The sequence below is a fragment of the Neofelis nebulosa genome, chromosome 17 (assembly GCF_028018385.1).
Source record: "Neofelis nebulosa isolate mNeoNeb1 chromosome 17, mNeoNeb1.pri, whole genome shotgun sequence".
Taxonomy (NCBI): Eukaryota; Metazoa; Chordata; class Mammalia; order Carnivora; family Felidae; genus Neofelis; species Neofelis nebulosa.
The window spans coordinates 19,753,043-19,775,947 of NC_080798.1; the positions used below are offsets into that span (position 1 = coordinate 19,753,043).

Below are 22,905 nucleotides of genomic sequence, written 5' to 3' on the forward strand. Positions count from 1 at the left end.
AATCGGGGCGGGGGTGGGGGTGGGGGGGCAGGCCGGGGACCGGGTCTCCGGCGGCGGTGAGGGATTCACCACCGCGCCCAGAGCTGCGCGGTCGGAGCTTTGCTGCCACCTCGTGGGCGGGCTGGGGAAGCCCGGGCCGCTGCTCAAGAGCGAGGACTTAGCGTCCCCTTGTGGCCGAGTGCTGCCTTGCCGGCGGAAACCGGCGACATCCCAGCGCCCAACCGGATACCGCACAGTCGTGGGAGCTGGGGGCGCGGTGATGGCACCAGAGGGGTCCCAGCCCCACCGCGTGGGTGGGATCCCAGCTCCGGGTTCTGGCACTCTGCAGTTCTGACAACCTCTCTGTGCTTCAGCTCCTTACCTATAAAGTAGGGCGAGGCGCGCATATTGTCAGGGGTGCTGGGAGGGGTATATCGGGCAGTTATGGGAGAGGCCAGCACAGCCTGGCCCACCATGGCGCTTGAGTCAGGCTGGCAGGCCCTAGGCGCCCCTGGGTTGGAAGGACTCACTTCTGACCTGTGACCCTTGCCACTTGCCCTAGGTTTCATGTGCTTTGGAGAGCAGCCCTGCAGCCTACTGTCTCCGCCTTTGCTTCAGGAGGCAGGCCCACAGGCGAGGGCGAGGACAGAAGCATCTGTTCGCAAGCGGCCCCAGCCCAGCCAGACTCCTGGGTACCCTCTGCTGCCACCTCACAGCGGGGACTCTGGTGCAGAAAGGCCCTTCTGGGCCCCGTGAAGTCGGGGCGCAGCAAGCAGGCCTCACTTCCAGGCCGGGCCAGGCCAACGGGATGGAGCAGAGCTCAGGACTCTCCATGCTCTCTTCTCCTCCCCCCACCTCTGCCTTCAACCGACCCCTCCCCCCCCCCGCCAAGCCTGAGCAGTGGATCCCTCCAGCCAGAGCAGCCAGACTAACACCTTTCATCCTCTCCCCTCCCCTCCCCAGGCGAGGCTTCTGTGAGTCTGTCTACTCCAGGGTGTATGTTCATTCTTCAGCATCACTGTACCATCAGCATGGGCCCCCAGAGATGGGGATAGCATTATTCCAGCCCTGTTCAGCCCCACAGCACCTGCCCCCAGCTCCTGGAGATTACGGGGTCCATTCTGGGGCCCATGATCTCCCTCAGCCCCTGGTGCCCAGTTCTGGGGTGGTGGGGAGACACCGGGAGGAAATCCTTGTGATCAGCCATGGGTGATCCCCAGAGAAAAAAGGCTGAGGAGGAGTTGGGGGAGTGAGGGCAGGCCACCTCCTGGCCCTGGGTTTCTCCTGGGGCTCCCAGCCCCACCAATGGGCTCAACCCAGAGGATGAAGTTGGCAAAGGCCTGGGAGGGGACGTGGGTGCTGGAAGACTCTCCATCTACGCCTGACCATGTCTGTCCCGGGCCCCTGTGTGTGTAGCCAAGCCTGTGGGGTTGTGGGCAGGGGGGAAGGTTTGGCCACATCGCAGAGGCCAGTGGTGCCCGAATCTCCCACCTGACCCCCTGGCTGGACATCACATCCCCCTTCCAGGGGACTCCAGGGTTTCCGTGGCTCACAGGCCCCAGGGGGGAAGCACTCTACCCCACTGCCCACCCACCCAAACACCCACACACACTCACACCCACACTCATTCATGTGTTGTCCTCAAGTCCTCAGGCTACATGAGGCTTGAGTCTGGGGTTGGGGGCCGGAGGCGTTGAGGTTCAGCACCACCTCGGTGGAGGTAGGGGAGGTCTCGGGGCTCAGGCCTCTGGCCTACAGTTGGAGGTCATGCTGGGGGCCATCAAGTGGTCATCATGATCATTGGCTGGATTCTTTGTCACCACCCAGAGGGAAAGCCCCTCTTGGATGGATATGTTGTGTGTGTACATCTGCCCAACTCAGGCCTGGTCGTCTCTGACTCTTCAGGAGTCAAGACATCTTTTTTTGCTCCCATTTCCCACACACATTCCTCCCTCCTTCCCTCCCTCCCTCTCTTTCTCTCTCTCTCTCTCTCTCTCTCTCTCACACACACACACACACACACACCATGGGGGGATGGTCCCATGACAACCCGAATTGTCTCCAAGCTCCAGCCATGAGTGAAGTGTCCTTCAGGCTCCCAGAAGTTCCCTTTGCTGATCAGATGACATGGTGACACTGCCTCAGGCTTCACCAGATGCGTCCACGACCAGAGACACTAGCTTCGCGTGGTGACTTCCATCTCCCTTTTCCTTCCCTGCCTCCTCTCACACTGACCTGGCCTTGGCAGAGGTACAGGTTAGCCTCTCTGGCTCTCTGAGCCCCTAGGCATCCATCCGTCTCCCCACTTCCATACCCAAGAGCCCCTCGGGCCCTGACCACAGCCTCCTTCTCACCTCTGTGAGTTCCTCCTGCCAGATGGCCAGCCCCTCCTGCTGGAACCTGGTAGGGGGCGCTCACCCTGCTCAGGGTTCCTGGAGGCATGTGACCCCAAGCAGGTGGGAGGCAGCCTCAGTTCCTCGTCCTACTTTTTTAAGTTTCCAGAGCCCATGGTGGAGACACAAAGGAGGGAGCAGCAGGCACCAGCATGTCCCCTCCTCCTGGGCCCCAGCAGCCTCTCCCCCAGCAAATGGGAACCGATTGAGAGCACTCTCCTGGGGAGATCCGCAAAGAGACCCACAGAGAGAGTCAGAAGGGCATGTGGCTGACAGAGAGATGGGACCTGGAAGCAGACAGACAGACCTTTACAAATAGGCAGCAGTTGCCATTACAGACGAGACCCCCAACAGGAACGGCCACAGCCGCGCTCAAAGCTCCAACACACTTTGAGACCTTTCAAGAATCACCCTGGCTTTTGACCATCTCAGAGCCACTTCTGTGTATGAAAATATATACTTTGGGAGACGTCCCCCGCTCCCCCGTGGGCTTCTCCTGCTCCTCCCCCAGACTGTGGTCCCTCAGGGGTGGGCGGTCCTGAAAGCTCTCAGGTGGCCTGGTCAGGTGAGTGGAGCCAGGGGCCAAGGCCAAGGTCATGGGGGTCTGCCGATGACAGAGATAAAGCCCTGCTTAGGGAGAGGGATAGCATCGATCCCCACCGGAAATGCCACACCCCCCGAGACCCCTGTGCAGCGCCCCGCTGACCCCGGTGGTTTGCCCAGAGAGCTCTGGCCGTCCTCAGGGGGCCCCCACAAAGTGACAAGAAGGGACCCCAGTGGGCCTCCACAGGGATAGGTCTATTTTCTCCTTTCAGGATGAATGTGCTGGTACTGATAACAGAGAACCCTGTTCATGGAGTCTTGGCCTCTGGAGCCTGAGTGGGAGGTGAACGGGAGCTCCCCTCTCGCACAGGCCACTCCCACCCTGGGCTCCCCTGGGCGGGGCTTGCGGGTGCCCGGCTCCGGCTGTCCTGCGGAGGGAGACAGAGCCCCCACAGCTTGGGGAAGGGTCCGTGGGTTCCCCTACCAACACAAAGTGTAGACACCGCTACTCTGGAAACCATGTGCTTTATTTGGAACCTCATTCTGAGGGAACCTCCCCCCCTGGGTCATAGAAAAGCTGCAAACCACGTGGTTTGGTACAAGGCAATGGCTAAGGGACTGCAGGAAATCCCTTACCGCTGGGGCCCTCGTCCTCAGGGCCTCAGAATTCCCTGGTCATCCTGACTCTTGGCCGAGCTAGGCCTATGCAGCTAGGACTCCTGGGGTCCTGCTCAGCCCCCGGCATCTTCCTCAGCGGAGGAGTGAGAAAGTGGGTATGGAACAAGAGCCAGAGTCCCCACCCGACGCCCGGGCCTCTGTCCTCCACCTCGGGCCAGCGGCACGGAGCAGCCACGGCTCCTCACACCCGCAGAGCCCTGTTGCTCCGGGTACGTGTCAGCTCTCGGGTGAGGGACCACGGACAGTGGGATGCCCGCGCGGACAGGTGAGTGGCCGCGGGCCCCGCCCCTCAGTACAGGTCTGCAAAGGGCTTGGAGTAGTTGAACATCAGGTAGTCCATGTAGTAGAAGTCGTAGGTGCGCTGTCTCTGCAGGGCCGAGAGCTGGGTGAAGTACTGGTGGGTGATCTGTGCCGTGGTCCGGGCCTCCTGCGAGTGCCGGTCTTTGAACTGGGGGAAGGTCAGGTTCCGCGGCGCCCGGATGAGGCTCAGGAAGAAGTTGGCATCCTCCTCCATGCTCTCAAACTTGCCCACGAAGTCATAGTCGATGAGGCAGGGGCTGCAGAGCCGGCTGACGTGGTCCCAGTGGATGTCCATGCCCACGGGCCGGTGCACGTCCAGCAGGTACTGGACGAACTCGGGGAAGCGCACGCCGGAGCCCGTCCGCAGCGCCTCGCGAGAGGCGTTGGCCCGGTACCGGGCCAGGATGGCCTTGCCGAAGACAGGGTGGTAGTAGCTATTGGGATGCTCGAACTTGTCGCGGAAGGCGGAGACCAGCCTCTCGAAGGGCTCGCGGACAAAGAGCATCTTGGTGTAGGTGCTGAGGCGGTGCAGGATGCCCTGGCGGTCGAAGGTGTCCAGCCGCCGGAGGGCGCCGCCGTAGTGCACGGTGTTGTGCTGGATGTCCGCGGTGGACGAGGCCAGCCCGGCCATCACCATGAGCACCCGCTTCCAGTTGGAGCAGCCCGCCTTGGGCACCTCGCAGTACAGCACCCGGTGGCGGTCCTCCACGAAGAGGCGGGACACGTGACGGGGCGTGACCGCCCTGCGGCTGCTGCTCGCCCGGTACTTGGCGCACGCCTCGCGCATCACCCGCTTGCGCTCCTGCTGGCTCCGGTGCAGGGTGACCCAGTGGCCGTCCGCGGCCCAGGGCGCCGGCCGCACAAAGGGACCGGCAGAGCCGTTGGCCGGGACGGCTGCTGCAGCAGCGGGCGTCTTCTTGATGAGCAGCCGCCGGCGGCGCTGCCGGGGTCGCAGACGGGCCCCCATGTTTCGGGGGGCTCGAGGCCGGTCGGGTACCAGCAGGTTGAGGCCCCTTGGGGCCCGGCTGGACAAGTCTCGGGTGACCTTCTCCGTAGGGGCCTTCAAGTCACCATCCCGGGAACTGCCTGGTGGGAGATCCTGAGTCAAGAAGAGAAATGGTTATCAGGGTGGACACGGCAGATGGGCGCTGAGGGTCACACAGGTCAGACGCTCACAGTGGCCGGGGTCCCTGCCCCCTCTGTGGCCTGAGTTTATTCCGGGTGAAGGAAGAGACTAGCTGACCCTGTGGGATTTGACCCCTCTGGTCTGAGCCTAGGTCCGGTCCCCAAAGGCCCCCCACCACTAGCGGGCCATGGTCTTGAGGCAGAGGTGCAGGTATCTTTTCAGCCACGAGATGGCGCAGGCCTCCCAGGAACCTGCACCTGGCGAGGCGAGCCGGCGGGAGCCGGCGGCCTGAGGAGGCTGGCGCAAATTTACTGCCTCTATTAGCACAAGTCCAAAGCTGCCATCCGACAGGAAAGGGAAATTCATGGGGCCAAAGCCGTGGGCTTTGTTCCCAAGGCCCCTGGGAAGGACTGGACGCATTTTTCTTTCCAAGAATGAATTCAACATGAGCTCCCAGTGTTCTCCCCTGCCCTCCCCAACTTTCCCCAGGCTGCCGGTGCTGAGATTTATCTGACTCTCAGAACTCACGTTGTAGGGCTGCTGTGGCCTGATGCTGAACTTTATTCCTGAAAAGCAGAGAGGACAGTATTAGCAGCAGAAGTACCATGTGGCTCCCAAGGACCCGCTCACGGGCTCTTGATGCTGGACACGCGGGCTGCAGGGCACTGGGGGCGGGCTCTGCGAAAAGGCAGTTCAGGGGGGCAGAGAGGAGCAGGCATGGCTCAGTGTGAGTGTCCCTCAACTCCTCTACCCACATGGAAAATGAGGGTGCAGCAAGATGTGGTCCCACAGGCTCCCAAGCTGATGACTTCTCAGCATCTTACCTCCCAATGTGACCTGGAAGGTCTCGAAAGGTGCCCTGCCCAGGTGTGTCCACACATCTGCTCAGTGGAACAGCCAGGAATCTCATAGCACTGCCCCGCACCCCCACATAACCTCACGCTATCATTAAGCCATGGGGAAAGGACCCTTCAGAAAGCTCTGCCCATCCTCTCTATGCATTGGCCAGCCCTCGATCTAGTCCATGTGGAGCTTCTGTACTCGGAATCCCACAAACACCCACACCTTTGCACACACAGGCCTGGGAGTGGAACACATGCCTTCTCTGGGATGTGCCTCCCCACTGGCTCTGGGGAGTCCTCTAACCTAGGCATCTACTTCGAGATTTTGGCCAACTCGGCTGGCCCTGGGGCTCTGGCGTGAGCTGGCCACCTCCTGCTCACGCTGGTCTCCCCCAAAGGGCTGAGCAGAGCCCAGGCGTGGAGTGATTGTCCGGCAAGCACTTGGCACTGGAGGAAGATGAAGACAGATAGATCAGTCCATTGCTGACCACACTCCGCAATGTCCCCCCCCTTCCCTTGAGCTTCGCTGAGGCCAAAGTCACCGGGATAACAGGCTCTGGGGAAGTGAACCTTTGGTCAGAGAAGATGATTCTGCTTCACACTCTGGTTTGTTTTGAAGGAAGTCCTAGGGAAACAAGAGGATTTCCTTTGGGGGAACTTATTTCGGAGTCTCGGCCTCCTTCCCCCGTCCCTGCCTCGCCACCGAGGCATCAGGGCTTTTCCAGCTCTGGTGCCACGGAAGCGGCGGTTTCTACTCTGAGGCTTTGCCAAAGGCCACAGTCACAATCGGAACCAGCCACCCTTTAAACAAGCGAAGACTTGAACTTCCAGTTGGCACGATGGGGCACACCTGACCGAGTTCTGGCTGCTGCTGGGCTGTGTGTGCGAGATGTCCTGGGCGCCCAGCATGGGGCCCCATGGGGGTCCTGCCGTCTCTGTATACATGGTATAGGTCCAGTGGCTGGAGCCCAGTTGCTGAGAGGACATCCAGGTCCTCTGTCCCTGACCCAGGGACTCTGCCGATTTCTCCACGAGGTCCAGTCTTACAGGTTCAGCCACTGCTATGACCCTGACCTCATACTGGTCAGTCTGAGGATGTGCCTACACGTCTCCTTCATTCACCAGCTACCGAGGAGGTGGGGACACGAGGTCACCCCTGGGCTGGAAAGCCGACATTCCCGGGGCCTACTGGGAACTTCTTCAAGTTCCAAACGTGGCACAAAGGTGGAATGTGGGCACGCTGCATGTTTCTTTTGTTGCAATACTTTTCTTTGATCCCTTTGGGCTGGGAACAGGGGTGTGCCCTTCCCTGGGCAGAGGACAGGGTGTCCGTACCTTCCTGGGCATCCCCTAGCTTATGGGCAATATGTGTGTACAGGTGGGGGAGCCTTGAAACAGGGCTTCCAGACTCTTCCACGGAGGCTGAGGGGGAGCTCCACATAGAACCGGCTGCACCCCTTGGGGCATGGGATGCAAGCAGTGGGTACTTGACCCTGAGACAGGAGTCTTTTCACATTGAAAAGGGGTCCTCACCAGGGTCCCCTTCTCATCCCAGAGCCTGCCAGCCCCCCTCCCCCCGCCCCTACTCTGCTCTGCCTCATTCCAGCCTGAGCTTCTCCAGCTCCTTTCTTTCTGACACACGCGGGTTTCCTCCTGCAGCCAGTGATCACAGGTCTCTTCACCAAAAGGGACTCACTGCACGTTCAGTTTTCCTCCACACTGCTGGGTTTCCTTAATTATTTTCTTCTGGTGACGGCAGCTGGCTCTGCTAAATCACCTCTCCTCCTCAGAGTCTCAGATACGGGAATTTACTCTGCTTGTCAATCCTGTCAACTCGTCAAGGTATGGTGGCACTTATTTATATTCCTTTTCTAGAGCAAATGAGTCATGCCAGATTTGGCCAAGAGTGGGACTCAAAAGCTGCTCTCAAAAGGCACCCTGCCAGCCGGTGGAGCTGGACAAGGATGTCCTTATGGAGATGTCAGCCCTCACAGCTGTGATCTCCCGCTGGCCCTGTCCTCACAGCCTGGAGGGCGGTGGGCTGTGGGACCTGTCCCATTTTATCTGTGCAGACTGGACAGAAGGGTGCTGAGCCTCAAGGGGGTTTTCTTTTTTTTTTTTTTTTAAATTTTTTTTTCAACGTTTTTTATTTATTTTTGGGACAGAGAGAGACAGAGCATGAACGGGGGAGGGGCAGAGAGAGAGGGAGACACAGAATCGGAAACAGGCTCCAGGCTCCGAGCCATCAGCCCAGAGCCTGACGCGGGGCTCGAACTCACAGACCGCGAGATCGTGACCTGACTGAAGTCGGATGCTTAACCGACTGCGCCACCCAGGCGCCCCATCAAGGGGGTTTTCGAGGTTGGCCCACTTGAAGGCTGGAGAGAACATTCCTGCTGGACAGAGCCCCCATCTGGGGGAGTCCCTGACCTCTTGGGCCACTTTTACCCAATAAAGTCAACTCGGCTGCAACTGTCCCCTTTGAAAAGAATAACTGTCTTGTGGAAAACCCAACAACAGATCTTACGTGGAGCCCGAGTTTGCCACAAGCTGTATGTTCTCAACCTTTCAACTTACCGCAGCTCACTTGGCAAAGACTGACCCTCACCAATATGCCATTTTGGAAGAAAGACAGGAAGTTAATGAAGGAAATGTAACAGGCTCTCCCCCCTGCCAGGGGCCCACTGGCCCTACTTTTCCTGTGGAAGAAGCCACTCTTCCATGCACTGCTTGGATAAAAGCCAAAACAAAGATCACCCCTAGCTCTGAGCAAGTGAAGGCCTTGGGTGCCTTGAGGCTGGGGTCTGCATACCCCACAGTGGGCTGCATTCAGGACACTGGACAGCTCTGTGGAGTGACCAGGGAAGGGGAGCTAAGGGTCCTACGTCTGCTGCACCCATGAAGAAGGTATTGCCACCAGGAGCCACCAGACTCAGTGCCATAGGGGGACTTATGCCGGGGGGGGGGGGGGCGGCAGCGCTTGGCTTCAATATAACCACCACCAGCCCCTCCCAAGCCCTCGAATGGACACGCAATCAAATAAAAACAGTGGGCTTGCTGAGCAACACAAGCCACAACCCCTAGCCTCCTTTTCCATTTGATGTCACCAATGTTGCCGCATACCTCCGTGGTCTCCCTCACCCCCACCCTGCGGCAGAGGAATCCCAAGGCCGGTCATGTACATGCTCCACGTTCAGCGTCTGAGTTACCTCTCTTCTCCTTTCAACATAATGTTAACAATCTGTAAGGGAGCTTCATCCCCTGCACGGTGAGAAAAAAACAACCACTTTCTCTTTCTGGACAGATGACATTTGCAGAGCGGTTGAAACACAGGCTGTACGGTAAGAGTGAGCATTGGTGAGAATAAACAAGGCGTGAGTTATTGAGACTGCCAAGTGGGCTCCACACTGTGAACTCTTCATTGGCTGAGGGTTTTCCTCTGAGTGTTTGGCTGAAAGCTTGCTGGTTACCTGCCAAGGGGATGATGGTGTATGTGCCCAGTTTCTTATAATTAGGCTGTGAAGCCTGGGTCTGGGGCAGAGCTGCGGAGGGGGCTTCATGGTCACATGGGCTGCTGCCTCCTTTTGTCCGAGTCACAGGAGAGAGACCTGCTGGGTTCAATTCTAAAGCCCTAATCTCTGATGCCCAGGACCCACAGAGGGTCAGGCTGTGTAGACCGGCGACACTGACATGAGTTAAAACAGGATCCGAGTCCCTGGAAGGGGCTGGAAGTGCCACATGAACCCTTGGTTGACCACGTCTGAGGACAGCGACTGCTATTCTGGCTGCTCAAATCTCAGTCCCAGGTCCTGATAGTGGAGAGAGGGTCCTGCTACCCTGAACGCTGCGGCCTGGGGGCAGACAGGGGCTGCCCCAAAGGAGTCAGACCTGCAAAGGGAAACAGATGGGAGAACGGAAGGGGCCAGCAGGGCCCTGGGGCATGGGTGTGAGTCCACAGTCCCTGCTCTGTGCAGTCTCAGAGCTGTGGTCCTTGGATCCTCAGAGCTACATCGAACTGTGTACCCTGGATCTTCCGGTGGTTGTGCCTGCGTGGCCACCATCATCCGCTTTGTCCACCCACGGGTCCACTTCTGCTGCCCAACAGGCCAGGAAACTCCCAGGGCTTTCAGGCTGGCCTGAGCCAGGGAAGACACTGGAAACGAGGCCCCCACTGCATCTTGCTTTCCCCCATGTATGAGATACAGAGTCCAAGCTTCGGTCCCACCCCAGACTCCTGGCAGGCGTGTCTGCCGGATGAACAGTGTTGCCCTGCTCTGCTGTTCACAGAAGCTCCCACACTGAACACATGTGCCGTGAGAAAGGTCTCTGTGCCGTGGGGCAGCCGGCAGGGCCCGGCAGCGTTCGGGTCCTCACGCAGTGGTGATGAGCCACAAGGAGTGAGGCAGGGATGCTGGCAGGAGAAACTGAGCCAGGAGGGTGTGCTGCTCATTGGGATCAGGGGAGAAAGCCCTGAGGGAACTGCCAGGCCCCGCTCCGCAGGAAGTACAGAAGGGCTCTGAATGAGGGGCTCAATTCGTCCTCCGTGACCAGGCCATATATATGCGGGGGGTTTATTTTAAGGAATTGGCTCATGCAATTGTGGGGGCTGGCAAGACCAAAATCTGCAGGCTGGAGAGGCAGGGAAGATTCAATGTTGTAGGGTCCCCTGGAGGCAGAATTCTCTCCTCCTTGGAGGCCCTCAGTCTTTTCTCTTAAGGCCTTCAACTGATTAGACGAGGCCCACCCACATTATGGGTAACCTGCTTTACTGTAAGTCTATCGACTTAAATATCCACTACATCTAAAAACATAGCTTCACAGTAACATCTAGACTGGTGTTTGACCAAACATCGGGGCATGGCAGCCTGGTCAAGTTGACACAAAATTAACTGTCACAAGGGGTATAATAATTTCTTAGGGCTTGCGGTAACAAAGCACCACCAAACTGGGTGGCTTAAAATAACAAACACAATCCTCTCGCAGTTCTGGAGGCTATATGTCTGAAATGGAAGTGTCAGCAGGGCCGTGTTCCCTCCACAGCCTCTTCCAGCTCTTGGCAGCCCCAGACGCTCCCTGGCTTGTGGCCACTGAAAACCAGTCTCTGCCCCCATCTTCCGTTGTGTGTGCCTGTCACTTTTCTTCTTCTTCAAAGGACACCAGTCATTTTGAATTAGAACCCACCCTAATGACCTCATCTTAACTTGATCACATCTGCAAGGGCTCTATAAGGTCATATTCACTGGTCCCAGGGTTTGGGACTTCAACATAATTTGGGGGAGGCGACACAGTTCAACCCCTAGCAGGGGGTAATGTGACCTCAGGGGGCTTTAAGAGCACTCTAGAGGCAGGGCAGGAAGAGTCTGGAGGAGGTGAGAAAACATGTCCCCAGCTGATCAGTAGATTGTGTTAGTTCTCCATGTTCTTGGGCAAGGACCATGTCTTTTCTGGGTCGGACAGTCTGGCAAAATGCCTAGCACACAGCAGGAGCTCAATAAATGCTCGTGGAAAGGCTGGTGCTGCTTGGACTGAGAGCTGCCCCTGGAGGAGCTTCTCCAGCTCGGTCTAGCAGCCTGTCCACGCCACCCAGGAGGGGTGGTTAGATCTACGACGCACCCAATTGGCGGCCTCCCCTTGCCATCTGTGGGGCACCAGGCCAGGCCTGTGGCCCCAATGTGGCCACACCTCCTCTGGCTCTTCTCCCACCAGCTCAGGCTCTGCCCTTTTGAGGGGCAAACCCCTCATCGGCCTCTGATGCCTCATTGTGAGCCGCTCCCTTCCTCTGGGCAGGTTGTTAATTTATGCAGATGAGATGCAAAACTGAAGTTTAAACACACTCAGCAATTAGAGGGCAGCCTGGACTCAAGGCACAGAATTCAGATGGAGGAAGCCTCACAGAAGGGTCTTAAATTCTCACTTGTGATCACAGGAAAATCCGACTCATTAAATTCTCTGCTCGGGCTCCATGCACAGCCGTGCCCGCCTCTGCTGCCCCAGGCCCAGGGCAGGGAGACAGGGTTCCCGGCTGCTCTGCGGTCAGAGTGTGGACCTCAGGGAGAGCCAGGAGCCAGGCCAGGAGCGCCCCGCCTCCCACCCCGGCAGGGCGGTGGGTGGTGCCGCAGGACCCTCTCCTCTTGCCTCAGCCTCTGTGGGTGGGCTTCTTCCAGTTGTTCGAAGACCACCAACCTCATGGTGAGGCGACACAGTAACCCCTGACCCTTGGCCCAGACCAGAGGAGGGGCTTCCCCTCCCTTCTCCTGGAGACTCCACTCGGAGTCATAGCTTTCAACAAGGGGTCGTGTATTTTAAGAGAGCAAGAGCACAGCTGTGTGACCTTGGACAGATCCCTCAACCTCACCGAACCTTAGCTTCCTCATCTGTAAGATGGGATAAAAACACCCATCTTGCAGGTCCATAAATGTGCAAATGAAACATGCACGGTGCCTGGCACAGAGAGCCCATGGGAGGGAGGCCGCCAGAGCCTGGGGTTCCTGTCGCCGGGTCACCTTCACAGCAGCTGAGTTCCTCTGAGCCCAGCTCCTGCACCAGCGCGGGGACTCTGGGACCTGTCTGCAGAGGAGGGAAGCAGGAATCTTCCCGTCTCGGGCTGATGGGCACCTGACGGCTCTGACCACTACTTGTTTTGTTTAGCGATTCCATTCCCTCGCCTCCGTGATTAGGATCCACGATTCAACCGGGTGGTTCTCTGTCAGCTCAGCCTGGGCGGTGAGTTCCCTTACGGCTGTCAGAGTGGGGCACTGGAGCTGCCTGTCAGTCAACCAGCCAGCCAGTTAGCCGGTCTGCAAACCCAACAGCTGTTCTGCTTTTCCACACTCACCCATCTGCCCATCACTTGAAGGGATGTCCCTGAGCATCTCCCCCCACTCCAGTATGCCTGCCTATCCACAAGGAAGGGGTCCCCAGCTCCTGCTCCAAAGCTCTCTTCTGTCAGAGCCTGGGGGCAATTCCTACCATGTTTGGGGGGGGGGGGTCGTGCACCCCCCCCCCCACAGGGGCCACGCACTGCACTGTACCTCCACGTGTGCATGTCACATGGAACCAACGAGGGACAGCATGCACACTGAGGGGGTGCATCACACTGCTTTTCCGTGCATGCATCCTGCCGTGTGACGCAGCGTGCTCTGGGTGGGGAGCGTGTGTGTTCACGTCCGTGTACAGCTTCAGAGAGTACGTGGTGCATGGCTTAGAACAGGTCATGCCTTTCCTGCCTTCGTGTGTTCTTTCAACACATGAGCCTGGAAGGATTAGCAGGAGCCTGTGAATGCTGCTGCAGGGGAGAGAGAATGAAGTTCCTGACACTGGCCGGCTAAGCCCCAGTGTCCCCTGGCGGCCCGTCTCTGCCTCCCCTGCAGGCGACAGGACACAGCATGCTGGCCAGCACCCGTTTGTCCACTCTCTACACACGGACTGAGCACCTGCGCGTGCCAGGCAGAGTCTTACATACCGGTGACTGTGTCCTGGCCATGAATGGGACAGTCATGGCCCTTGCCCTTGTGGAGTTTACGGTCTAGCCAAGAAATGAGGCACTGAGCAGTTCACGTGTGATGGTTGCAGAGGTGCGTCAGCAGGTGGCATGTGACAGGGGAGGGGTATCGGTGAGGTCTCCCTAAGGTAGTGACAAGTCATCGGCGCCTGGGGGTAACGAGGGCCTTCCTGTAGGAGATCGCCTTGCACCGTGAGACCAGGGTTTACGGGATGAAGGGACAGAGAGACCGAAGGGTGTCGAGAAATGGTAGCACGCTTGTGGCTGGCGGGGGGGCAGCAAGCTGGGGGCCCTATCGTCCTGGCATAGACCCCTCATCTTATCTCCTGAGGCCCAAGGGGAGTCTACAAAGGCTTTAAGCTGGCAGCTATTTGGAACTTAAGGACCATTCTGAGATGAAGAGCGGAAGACAGAAGCAGAAAGGGTGGTCCACGGTTGTTGCCACCGTCCAGGGAGGACACGTGTGAGGCCTGAATGCCGGCGCTCATGGCAGAAGGCGGAGGAAGACGTGGCGAGTATTTCGGGAAGATGAGCAGGGCCGTGCACGGTGAATGTTTAACCCTGGCTCCCTGCGTGGTGGGGGAGGAGCAACTCTGTAGTGATTGCGGATTCCTGTGGTGTAAACACTTCTCCATGACCGATTTCAAGCTAGTGATGTGAACAGGGGGTTGGGCCCTTGTGGGCTGCTGGTGCAAGCCAGCTCTGGGTCAGTACCACCTGGGGACTGACTGGGAGCAGAATAAGGGAGATTCTGGTTTCTGGCTTGAGCAGTGGGACCCTGATGCCATTTCCTGGGGAGCGGGTGCAGATCCACATTGAGTTTGAGAGGTCTACGGGGTCTCCCAAGTGTAGACGTCCAGAGGGCAGACGGAGGATGCGGGAGAAGGGGATGAGCTGGGCGGACATACGTGTGCGGGAGCACGTCCCGGCCTGGGGTTGTCCGGGGCCTGGTGAGGGTGCGTGAGAGGAGGGGCAAGCCGGGCTGCGGCAGCCAATCAGAGTCTGCCTTTTGTCCAGAGCCCACAGGGAGCCACGGACTCAGGTTCTGGGCGACTGTGGCCAGGTCAAATGGCACTCCTCCTGCTTGGCTGGCAGGGGCCTAATCTGGTGTAAGTATTGGTGAATTCCCACCAGAGGTTTCCAAGAAATAAAAATGAGTGAGTCATGCTGGAGCCTGAGGCTGCCTGTTTGCAGGGGAAGTGCCCGCGACACCAACTGGCCCAGCCCCGTGACGGGCGCTTCTTCACTGGAACCCAGTTGGGCCATCAGAGGCCGCCGGCGGGGCAGCCTCATTCCTGTGGTGGCCCCGTCACAAGATAATGATCGGTCCAGCTCTGGCTGGCTTCAGGATGTGTCGTTCCGGCTGCAGCGTCAATTACTGAGCTGGCCTGTGGCTGTCAGACCCGTCACAGCCGCTGCCTGCGATATACCCTGAGAGCCGCAAAAGTAAATCCGTTCTAGCCGATGTTTCCTTGGAGCTCCCCACTCCCCAGCCACCCGGGGCCTGCTGCAAGAGCCGCTCTGTCCTGAGGGACGCACTCCAGGCCCCCCCAGGGGTGGGGGTGGGGGAGTCAGGCTCCTGGAGGCGGGCCCACAAAGGGGCTGCCTAGGGGGCTCAGGGACGGAGGCGCCCCAGAGGCCGTGCACACGTGGTCACCCCTACTGCCCACCGATTGCACCCAGAGGGGCCCCGAGCCTGGGCAGCAAGCCCTCCCTCCCAGCCTGATTCCGGCAGCTGCAGCTTTAGGCTCTCCAGTACCACAGAGACCGTGGAACGGCAGCTGCATTTCAGGGATCGTCCCGTGTGCCCCTGAGCAGAACGCCAGAGCCTCTGGCGACTCACAGGTCACCAGGGTAAGCCTGGAGTTGCTTGGAGCACTTGCGGGCAGGAGCTGGCAGTCAGTCCAGCTGATCCCTGCCATGCGCCTGGATAGCTGCAGTCCGTATCTGAGAGGAGATGTGACTCCCGAGGCGCGGCCTTGAATGTCGAGTCACATCCAACCAAGGACTGGGCCCCCAGCAGCTCAGGGAGCCTCTGGCCAGCTTCTCTGAGGGGCAAGGCCTGGAGTACAGCAGTAATCTTGGCTTTGGTGGATGCTGACTGTAGGGGACACCACCGTCGCTGGACATCCAGCCAAGACCCACCTCCTTTCCCTTCTGGTGGGCCAGCCCTTGCTTCTTCTGCCCAGCCCGGTGCCCTGGGGTCCGGCCGGCCGAGGGCCACACTGGGCTGGCTGTGGCCTGACCGCAGCAACCCCAGGCCATCCTATCCTCTCACCACTGTGTGGTGGGCTGGGCTCCACACCCACATCACACACTCACACAAAGACTCACAGCCCCTGGCTCAGGGAAGGTGACCAGTTCTGGGGCACTGACAGCTGCATATTCAAAGGTCTTTCTAGAGGCAACTGGGGAACGGCCCAGAGAAGAGTAAGGCCTAAAGGAAGGGCAAAACTGGTTAGGATTCTTACATCCTAACACCGGTGAGAAATGGGGTGCCTGAGCTCAGGCAGTGTGGGGAGATGGGAAGAGGAGGGAGGGCTGCAGGGCTCGGTGAGCCGGTGTGTGAGGGGGAGGGTAGGAAAATGTCTGTCCCCCCCCACACCAGGTCCAGGGGGACAGAGGGCCGATAGGGGAGAAGACCCGACCCCGAGGTAGGCCATATCGACGCAGAGACACGAGATTGAGTAAGGCTCGCAGACAGAAGCTCTCAGCTGGCAACAGTGCAGAGTGTGGGTAAAAACTGTCCGGACACAAACCATGCAGCCCAGCCCTGCGCCTTCCAGCATCCTTGAGAGCACAGCCAACATAACGCCGCATAACAACACCCTCGTTAGCTCTGAGCACAGGAATATTAAGTAGAACCAAACCCTGCCAATGTCATCCAGAATTTTCACAACTGTGATGTGCACTGAGAACTTGCCGAAGTCTTTAAGGCAACCTCTCGGCCGAGACCCTGGGTCCCCTCCCGTCTCCAGCGTTTTGGGGGGACGCCTCCTTAACTATGAGAGGCCCCATCTGCTGGGAGCCCAATGCCCTTTGCCAGGGTGGGGCGGGGCTGCCGGGCTTCTGGAAGGCACTGTCTGAGGTCTCTGAACCTTCCCTTCAAGCTCAGCAGGTGTCTTCAGGAAATGAGAGCCGCCGGCCTTGCAGATGGAGCCTGGTCCCGTGTAATGGCTGCTCGAAGGTGGTGGGGGTCTCTGTGAAAGAAGGAGCTGGCGACGGTCCTGAGCTGTTTTGCGGCTTCCTTTGAAGTCCGACCGGCGGCAGCTCTCAGGACGACGTGAGCCATCGCAGGTACAGAGACGGCCCTACCCGGCTGCGTGTTTTTCCTGCGGAATTAAGACTCTCCTGTCTTCCAGACGACCCAGCGTGTGTTTTGGGCACCTCTTTGCCGTTGTGAATATGCTATTCCAAGAAACAAAAGGAGCCTGGCTTGTGCCTTCGGCTTTCCACGCCTGTGTGTGGTGCATATGAGGCGCTGCTGGTGGAGGTGTGTGTATGGGCCGTCCACTCTAGAATTAATGATTCGCGAGCTGGGCTAGAGCTGTGCAGCCCACCGAGGCGTCTTCTGCAGGATTAAACGTCATTCCTTCTAATGACTTGATTTATGTCTGGAGGTTTACAGCTCCAAACAAAATATTGTGATGATGGCAATAAATCACGCCGGGGCTGCTTACAAACGGCAACGAGCATGTTTTCTGTTTGTTCGGGAGGTGGTTACAGAGCGAGGGGGTGCTGTGTAGGAGCACAGGGAGAACACAGGACACATGGGGTGTGGGGGCAGTGGGCAGCGTGAACAGGGTGCAGCAGGCTTTGAATACCCGAGGCTTTGTGAGAATTTGCGATTGGAGACGGCGGGGATTTTGGAAGAGCGGGACGTGTACAGCAAGGGCACTACCCTGGGTGCTGGGGGCAGTCATGGGTGGCGGACCTCCTGAGAATGTCATTTCCAGCTTTCAACCGCTGTCTGCCCGGCTGCATCACTAGCGAAGAGCATGAGCTAGCTGAGGTCAGGGCAACGGATCCTCCCAAGGATGACACCTTTCCTCTGCGCTCAGGGCAGCTTCTGGAATACACCGGGGCCATCTTCTAGTCTGCAGCCCTGTCTTGGGTGGGGAGAGAGCAGGATGGGTCAGGCTAGAGCCGCTCTGTAGGGCTGAGCTCCTCAGGAGAGTGAGGACCAATCTGGCTGCAGACAGGCGCCCCTGGGCTGGCATCTCTCACTCAGACAATCAGTAGAGAGTGATCGATTCCCACTGAGACCTCACCCTGCCAAGAAGAGCTCAGAGGAACACTGACGTCAGCCTCAAGGTTCAGGAAGAAACTGGCAGCTTCCGTCCTTGGCTGAAGTATTCTGTCAGAGACCCTGTCACCCATGCCCCCAACATCTGGGACAGGCTGACCTTGTGAGGCAGGGCAGGGGCTGGGGAAGGCACGGGGGTGGGGGGGCGGGGGACAGGGCACAGTGCAGCAGGACCATTCCCGCCAACCAGCTACTGCTCTGTTCTGGCCAGAAGTCTGTGAGAGCAGGAGCCTCCTCCTTGGTGAAATTAATCCTGTCCCTGGCATCTAAGCCCTGGGAAAGAGGATGGGAGGAGGTAGAACTGGGATCAAGTGTCAGGGAGGGTCTATTCACCCCAGGGGAACACAGCACGTCTCTTCAAGGCAGAGATGTGTCCCCAGAAGAGCCCACGGCCTAAAATGCCACATCAGAGACACTGCCTATAAGAAGTCGTGTTCCAGGGTGAGTCAGGAATGCTGGGCACTGGGAGAAAGTGACCCACTACCAGGTGTGTGTGGCCCCAGCCCCTGCTCACGGCACATTTAACTGGCAAGTGGGGGTGGGGGGAGTCTCGTGTGTTGTCCAAGGGGTGTCTTCCACGTCAGATGTGATGGAGCACAGGTGATGGGAAGACGGCACGTGGGTGGCACACTGGCAGGCAGCTGGGCTGGTGGGTGGGTGGATGGTGGGCGGTGGGTAGATGGTTCAAGGTCCAGAGGAAAGGATTTGAGACAGAGGCCAGGCAAGCGCTAGGGCTGGACAGGTGGGTAGCTGGAGAGGAGACAGGGATGGGGAAGCCACAGGGCCACAGACAGGCTCCAGTCCAGCCCCGCTGGCTAAAGGCACAGCCTCTGGTTGTGCCTTCCCTGTAGGCAAGAGGGACAGCTCCAAATCGAAGGTAAGCCAGGGTCCCCAGTGACCCCCTTGAGCCCTGAGGGTACGCGTCTCGCTGTTGCGAAAAATGACCCTTCCCTTTTCACCAAACACCAGAAGCCATCTCCAACAGCAGAAGACAAAGCTCTGTCCATCTTTGATTAAAACGAGGGCAAAAATAAAATGCTGTTTGTTTTCTGAAGTCTGGCAAATTTTGATAATGAAACCCTTAGAACGTACAATACCAAAACCTTTCTAATTCCAGGCAGATAAGGAATAATGGTAACGTTGTTTCAACTTCAGAAGCAAGAAATAACCTTTTATCACCTAATTTAACAATGTTACTGGGAAAATATGTTAGGAGAATGTAAAATGCTATTTAAATGATAAAATATGCTGTCTCGGATGGCAAGGGTTTTAATTGCCACGATCAGAGTCCACACACACTTCCACGCCAGCTCTGACAGACACTGCTAATGACGGTGTCCATAACGAGGCACGGTGGATGGGGTCACCACTGATTCTGCCATCTCCCCTGGGAACTGCCAAACCCGACAGCTGCCCGGGCTTCTCGGTGCTCATCAACATCACTGCCTTGTGAAGTATGAATCGGTTCCGATATTAATATTAATCGGCCAACACATTAATATTAATCAGCTCATATATACTTCCCATGACAACGAGAGATAAAGGAATCTTATTATGTGGTGGATCAGGGAACACGGAATATCTAACCGTATTTCCTTGGGATGCACAGCATAAAGGAGCCTAAGCCTCTTAGGCATGTCGTCTCCGCAGAGAATGGACCTGGGGTGCACGCATGGGCAAAGTCACAAGCAGGGAAAGTGAATTCCTCTCCGAGGGGCAGGGAGGTGTTTCTCCCCAGTGGGTGAGCAGATTGGGGGGACGGTGGCGGGTGTGGGAGGCTCCCACAGCCCTTCCGCTTGGGGCGCGATCTGCAGGACCTTCCCTGGGGACCAGCAGGCTGCACAGAAGTGGCCCCCGGACTATCCACAACAGGACAACGCTGCCCTGACCCCCAACCCACCTGGCCCTGGTGGAGGGGAAGTGTTGCTTTTGTATTTGTTCATTTGGGGCCTGGTGGTGCTTGAGGACAGAAGGGCGGCTAAAGGAATGCTCTGTGCTCTTAGGCATTTCAGCAGGCTTGGTTTTACTATCCCTGTTCTGCATGAGGGCAATGAGTCTCAGGGAGGTTGGGTGTCCCGCCCTTGTCCACACCGCTGGTTGGCTGGGTGGGTGGCAGAGCTGGGGTCGGGGCCATACCTGACTCTGTGCCCTCGTTCTAACCATCATGTAGCTCTGGGGACAGTGGGCTGGCCAGGGAGGAGGTCACGGAGGTCTCAACACAGCCATCACAGGTCTGAACGGGCACCGGGGGTTCCTCCAGGGGTTCCTCAGGAGGCCAGCTTGGCGGGCGGCGGCGGGTGGGGGGGAGGCGGAGGTGCAAAGGCAGCGTCCTCTCCGCAGAGCTTGCTTCCCAGCACCCTCACTTGCAGACAGCCTCCACAGGCAAAGGCACATCTGAGCACGATTAACATTTTAAGCACTAATTATTTTACTTGGGTGTCTAAGTCTGAGGATCCTTCAATTTCAGTATAATTGGAGAAAAATGGTCATCAGTTATTGAACAGCAGGGGGGCGGCTCCATGCTTCCCCAACACCAAGCCGAGCCGAGAATCATCCGAACATATGGGTCCCCGAAGCAGCCGCCGGGCGGCCGTGCCAGGCGAGGGTGCGGTGGGCGGGCCTTGGGCACCCTGCCCCACTGTCCCTGACATCTGGTGGGAAGGCTTTCGGGCCGAGTTAATGACTCGCCTTTTTATCTTTTCCATTTTGTTCCATTTTCTGCAACAGCATCTGTTGCAAGAAAACCAAATGCAAGAGGAAATGGGATTCGTTATTAAAAGGAGAGCTTATAACGTCCCCTTCACTCCCCTTTGTACTTGATAATAATCTGAGCTCATAATGAAATCCTCGGGCCCTCCCTGGCACGGCTAGAAGGGTTGCAGGGGTTGGTGGGGGTGCACTTGCCTGCCGAGGGACGGGTGCTATTCTGGAAGGGAGGCTCAGTGCGAGGGGCTTTGGCCCACCGCCCACTACTGCCTCTCCTCTCCCTGGGGGGGTGGGTGCCTGGTGTCCAGCGTCTCATGGGAGAACCATGAGGCTTTGGTGTCCAGATTTGTGGAAGACTACAAAGGAGGTTTTATTTTGCTTTGCCTATTTTTTTCCTTTGGTCTCCTCTGAGCAACCAATTAAGAGGATGAATAGCTCTGGACCCCTGACAGGGAGACTGAGAAGGTGGGCCTCCCGGAGCCTGGCTGCTGGTGCGGGGGCGGGGGGGGGGGGGGTGGAGGGGGTGCGGCTCTCTCTCCCTCTGGGTAGCCTCTGTGGACTGCCTGGGGGTGGGGGTCCAGAGAGGAGTGGTCTAAGACACAGGCGGCCGGTAACTCTGGCCTCTCCTCAGGAACAGGCCCTCAGGCCCAGGTAATCCCAGAGGGCAATGAGCAACAGACTCCCAGGAGGCAGCGGTCTGTCCCCCTTGGTGACTTTGCTGGGGCCAGAGCCCCCGACGAAGGCATCTAGTTTTGCATCCTCCCAGCCCTCACTGTGACCCCTATGATCCCAATCACTGACTCCTAGAGGGTCTCCTAAGTGACCCATGCTGTCACCATCCCCCTCAGCACACCCTGCTTGGGTCCCATTTCTCTCTCAGTTTCCAGACCTGTTTGCCTCTCCTTCTCGGGGAGGGTCCCCATTTCTTGGGCAGGCCTGATGCAGAGCCCCCTGACGCAGGGGCTGGGTCCTTCCAGGACTCACCCCACTGGCGTGTCTCTGAGCAATGTGGACCCTCAGTCACATCAGGGAACCTGGGACCTGGGGTCACCATGAGCACCGGCTCCAGGCTTCACGGAGGCGCTCAGGCCCTACGGGACTCATGTGATGCAGCTCGTGAACACAGAGGGCAAGAACCACTCAGAGATCCAGAGTGCCTGCCACGGCGCCTTGCCTGACCTGTGCAATGACCCCGGCCCTTTCGTGACCCTGGCACTGTGTGAGCCCAGGCACAGTGCCCTCCACAAAGGCTCCTGCCTCCCTTCCCAGGAGTGTAAGCCTGGCCTAGAAGGCTGGTCTCCTGTCTCCGCAGCCCGGGGCCTCCGGGAGGTGCACCCACTCACCACACCCACCGTGCCTCAGGACACCAGCCTGCTTGTCCACGGAGGAGAGGCTGCAGCACCTGCCCGAGTGACCAGCCCCACCGCTCTCTGCTCTCACACCCACCCAGCCGTCCTGGTCAGCGTGGAGGGCTTTGATTCCAAGCCCCAGTAGCCGAAAAGATCCTGGTAGCCCTGGGCTCTTACAGAAGCTCATGAGGTCAGTGTGATTTTGACCCAATGGGACACATGAAGAAACCGAGATGCACACATGTTAAGCCACCCAAGGGTGCACAGCTGGTAGATGGCTGAGCCCGGATTTGAACCCAGTTGTCTTTGGCCCCTGGGTCTGTGCTCGCCACCTGCTGCTTTCTCGTGGCGCTGGGCTGGTGGCGGCAAGGTGGGGCCCTGCTGAGCGTGGGACGCGGGCTGCCCTCGCCTCCTCGCCTCAGTGCTCAGCACCCCTCCTCCCCACAGGGGCTTCTCGAGTGCTCCCCTCGGGGTGGGATTCTCCTTGTGGCTCTCCCTCCAGTTTCAGCCCAGGCCTTAACAGAAACAGCTTCCAGAACTTCTCTGATGCCCTCAGGTGTCTGTCTGTGCGTACCTGTGGGACTTGAGCTTCCCAGCCTGACTTCTTTCTTTAGACTCTCTTTGTTCTCTGCTTTCGGTCTTGGCTGCCTTCTGACTGCGGCCCCTCCTCCCTCCCTGCACCGGCCCCCAGTTAATGAAGGTGGCCTGAGCACCGAGCATCCTCATAGAGCCGGTGGCTAGCAGCAAGTTTTCTGTCTGCGGCCTCAGTCTCACCATCTCTATAATGGGAAATCAGTGGCTTTGTTCCCAAAGACAAATGTGTCTCCCAGAGGATAGGACGATGTGAACCACCTGGCCCACGCACGGGCTTGGTGAAGGAACACACAGGAACCCCCTGGTGTGTTCACACAGTAAGAGTCCCCGGGTGTCCCGATGTGGGCCAGACGCTCTATCTCCCCGCTCCTCAGCTGGGACCCCAGCCCAGGCTGCCAGCAGAAGTGGAACCTTGAGGAAGGAACGTTCTGCTGAAGGGGCACCGGGGCTGCTGGTAGGGACAGAGCTGCAAGCCGTCCTGCCCCAAGCTGTGGATCCGCTTCCCGCTGGCTGTGGGGCCACACCCAACGTGCACGTGGAAGGCAGACTGATGGCAATGAAGACTGGAGAGAACTTCTCCTCACCCAC

General features: G+C 58.3%; 1 protein-coding gene across 3 annotated transcripts in view; it reads right to left on the minus strand.

Moving 5' to 3' along the window:
* Nucleotides 1-3,421: 3,421 nt before the first annotated feature.
* Nucleotides 3,422-22,905, minus strand: part of CHST8 (carbohydrate sulfotransferase 8) — a 128,173-nt gene continuing 108,689 nt past the window's right edge. For all 3 annotated transcript variants that reach the window (XM_058706676.1, XM_058706678.1, XM_058706677.1), the window contains exons 3-4: nt 5,548-5,585; nt 3,422-4,992 (exon numbers count right to left, since the gene is read on the minus strand). In XM_058706676.1, the coding sequence (XP_058562659.1) occupies nt 3,883-4,992; nt 5,548-5,585 (1,148 nt within the window). In that variant the 3' untranslated portion in view covers nt 3,422-3,882. The remainder of the gene's footprint in view (nt 4,993-5,547; nt 5,586-22,905) is intronic.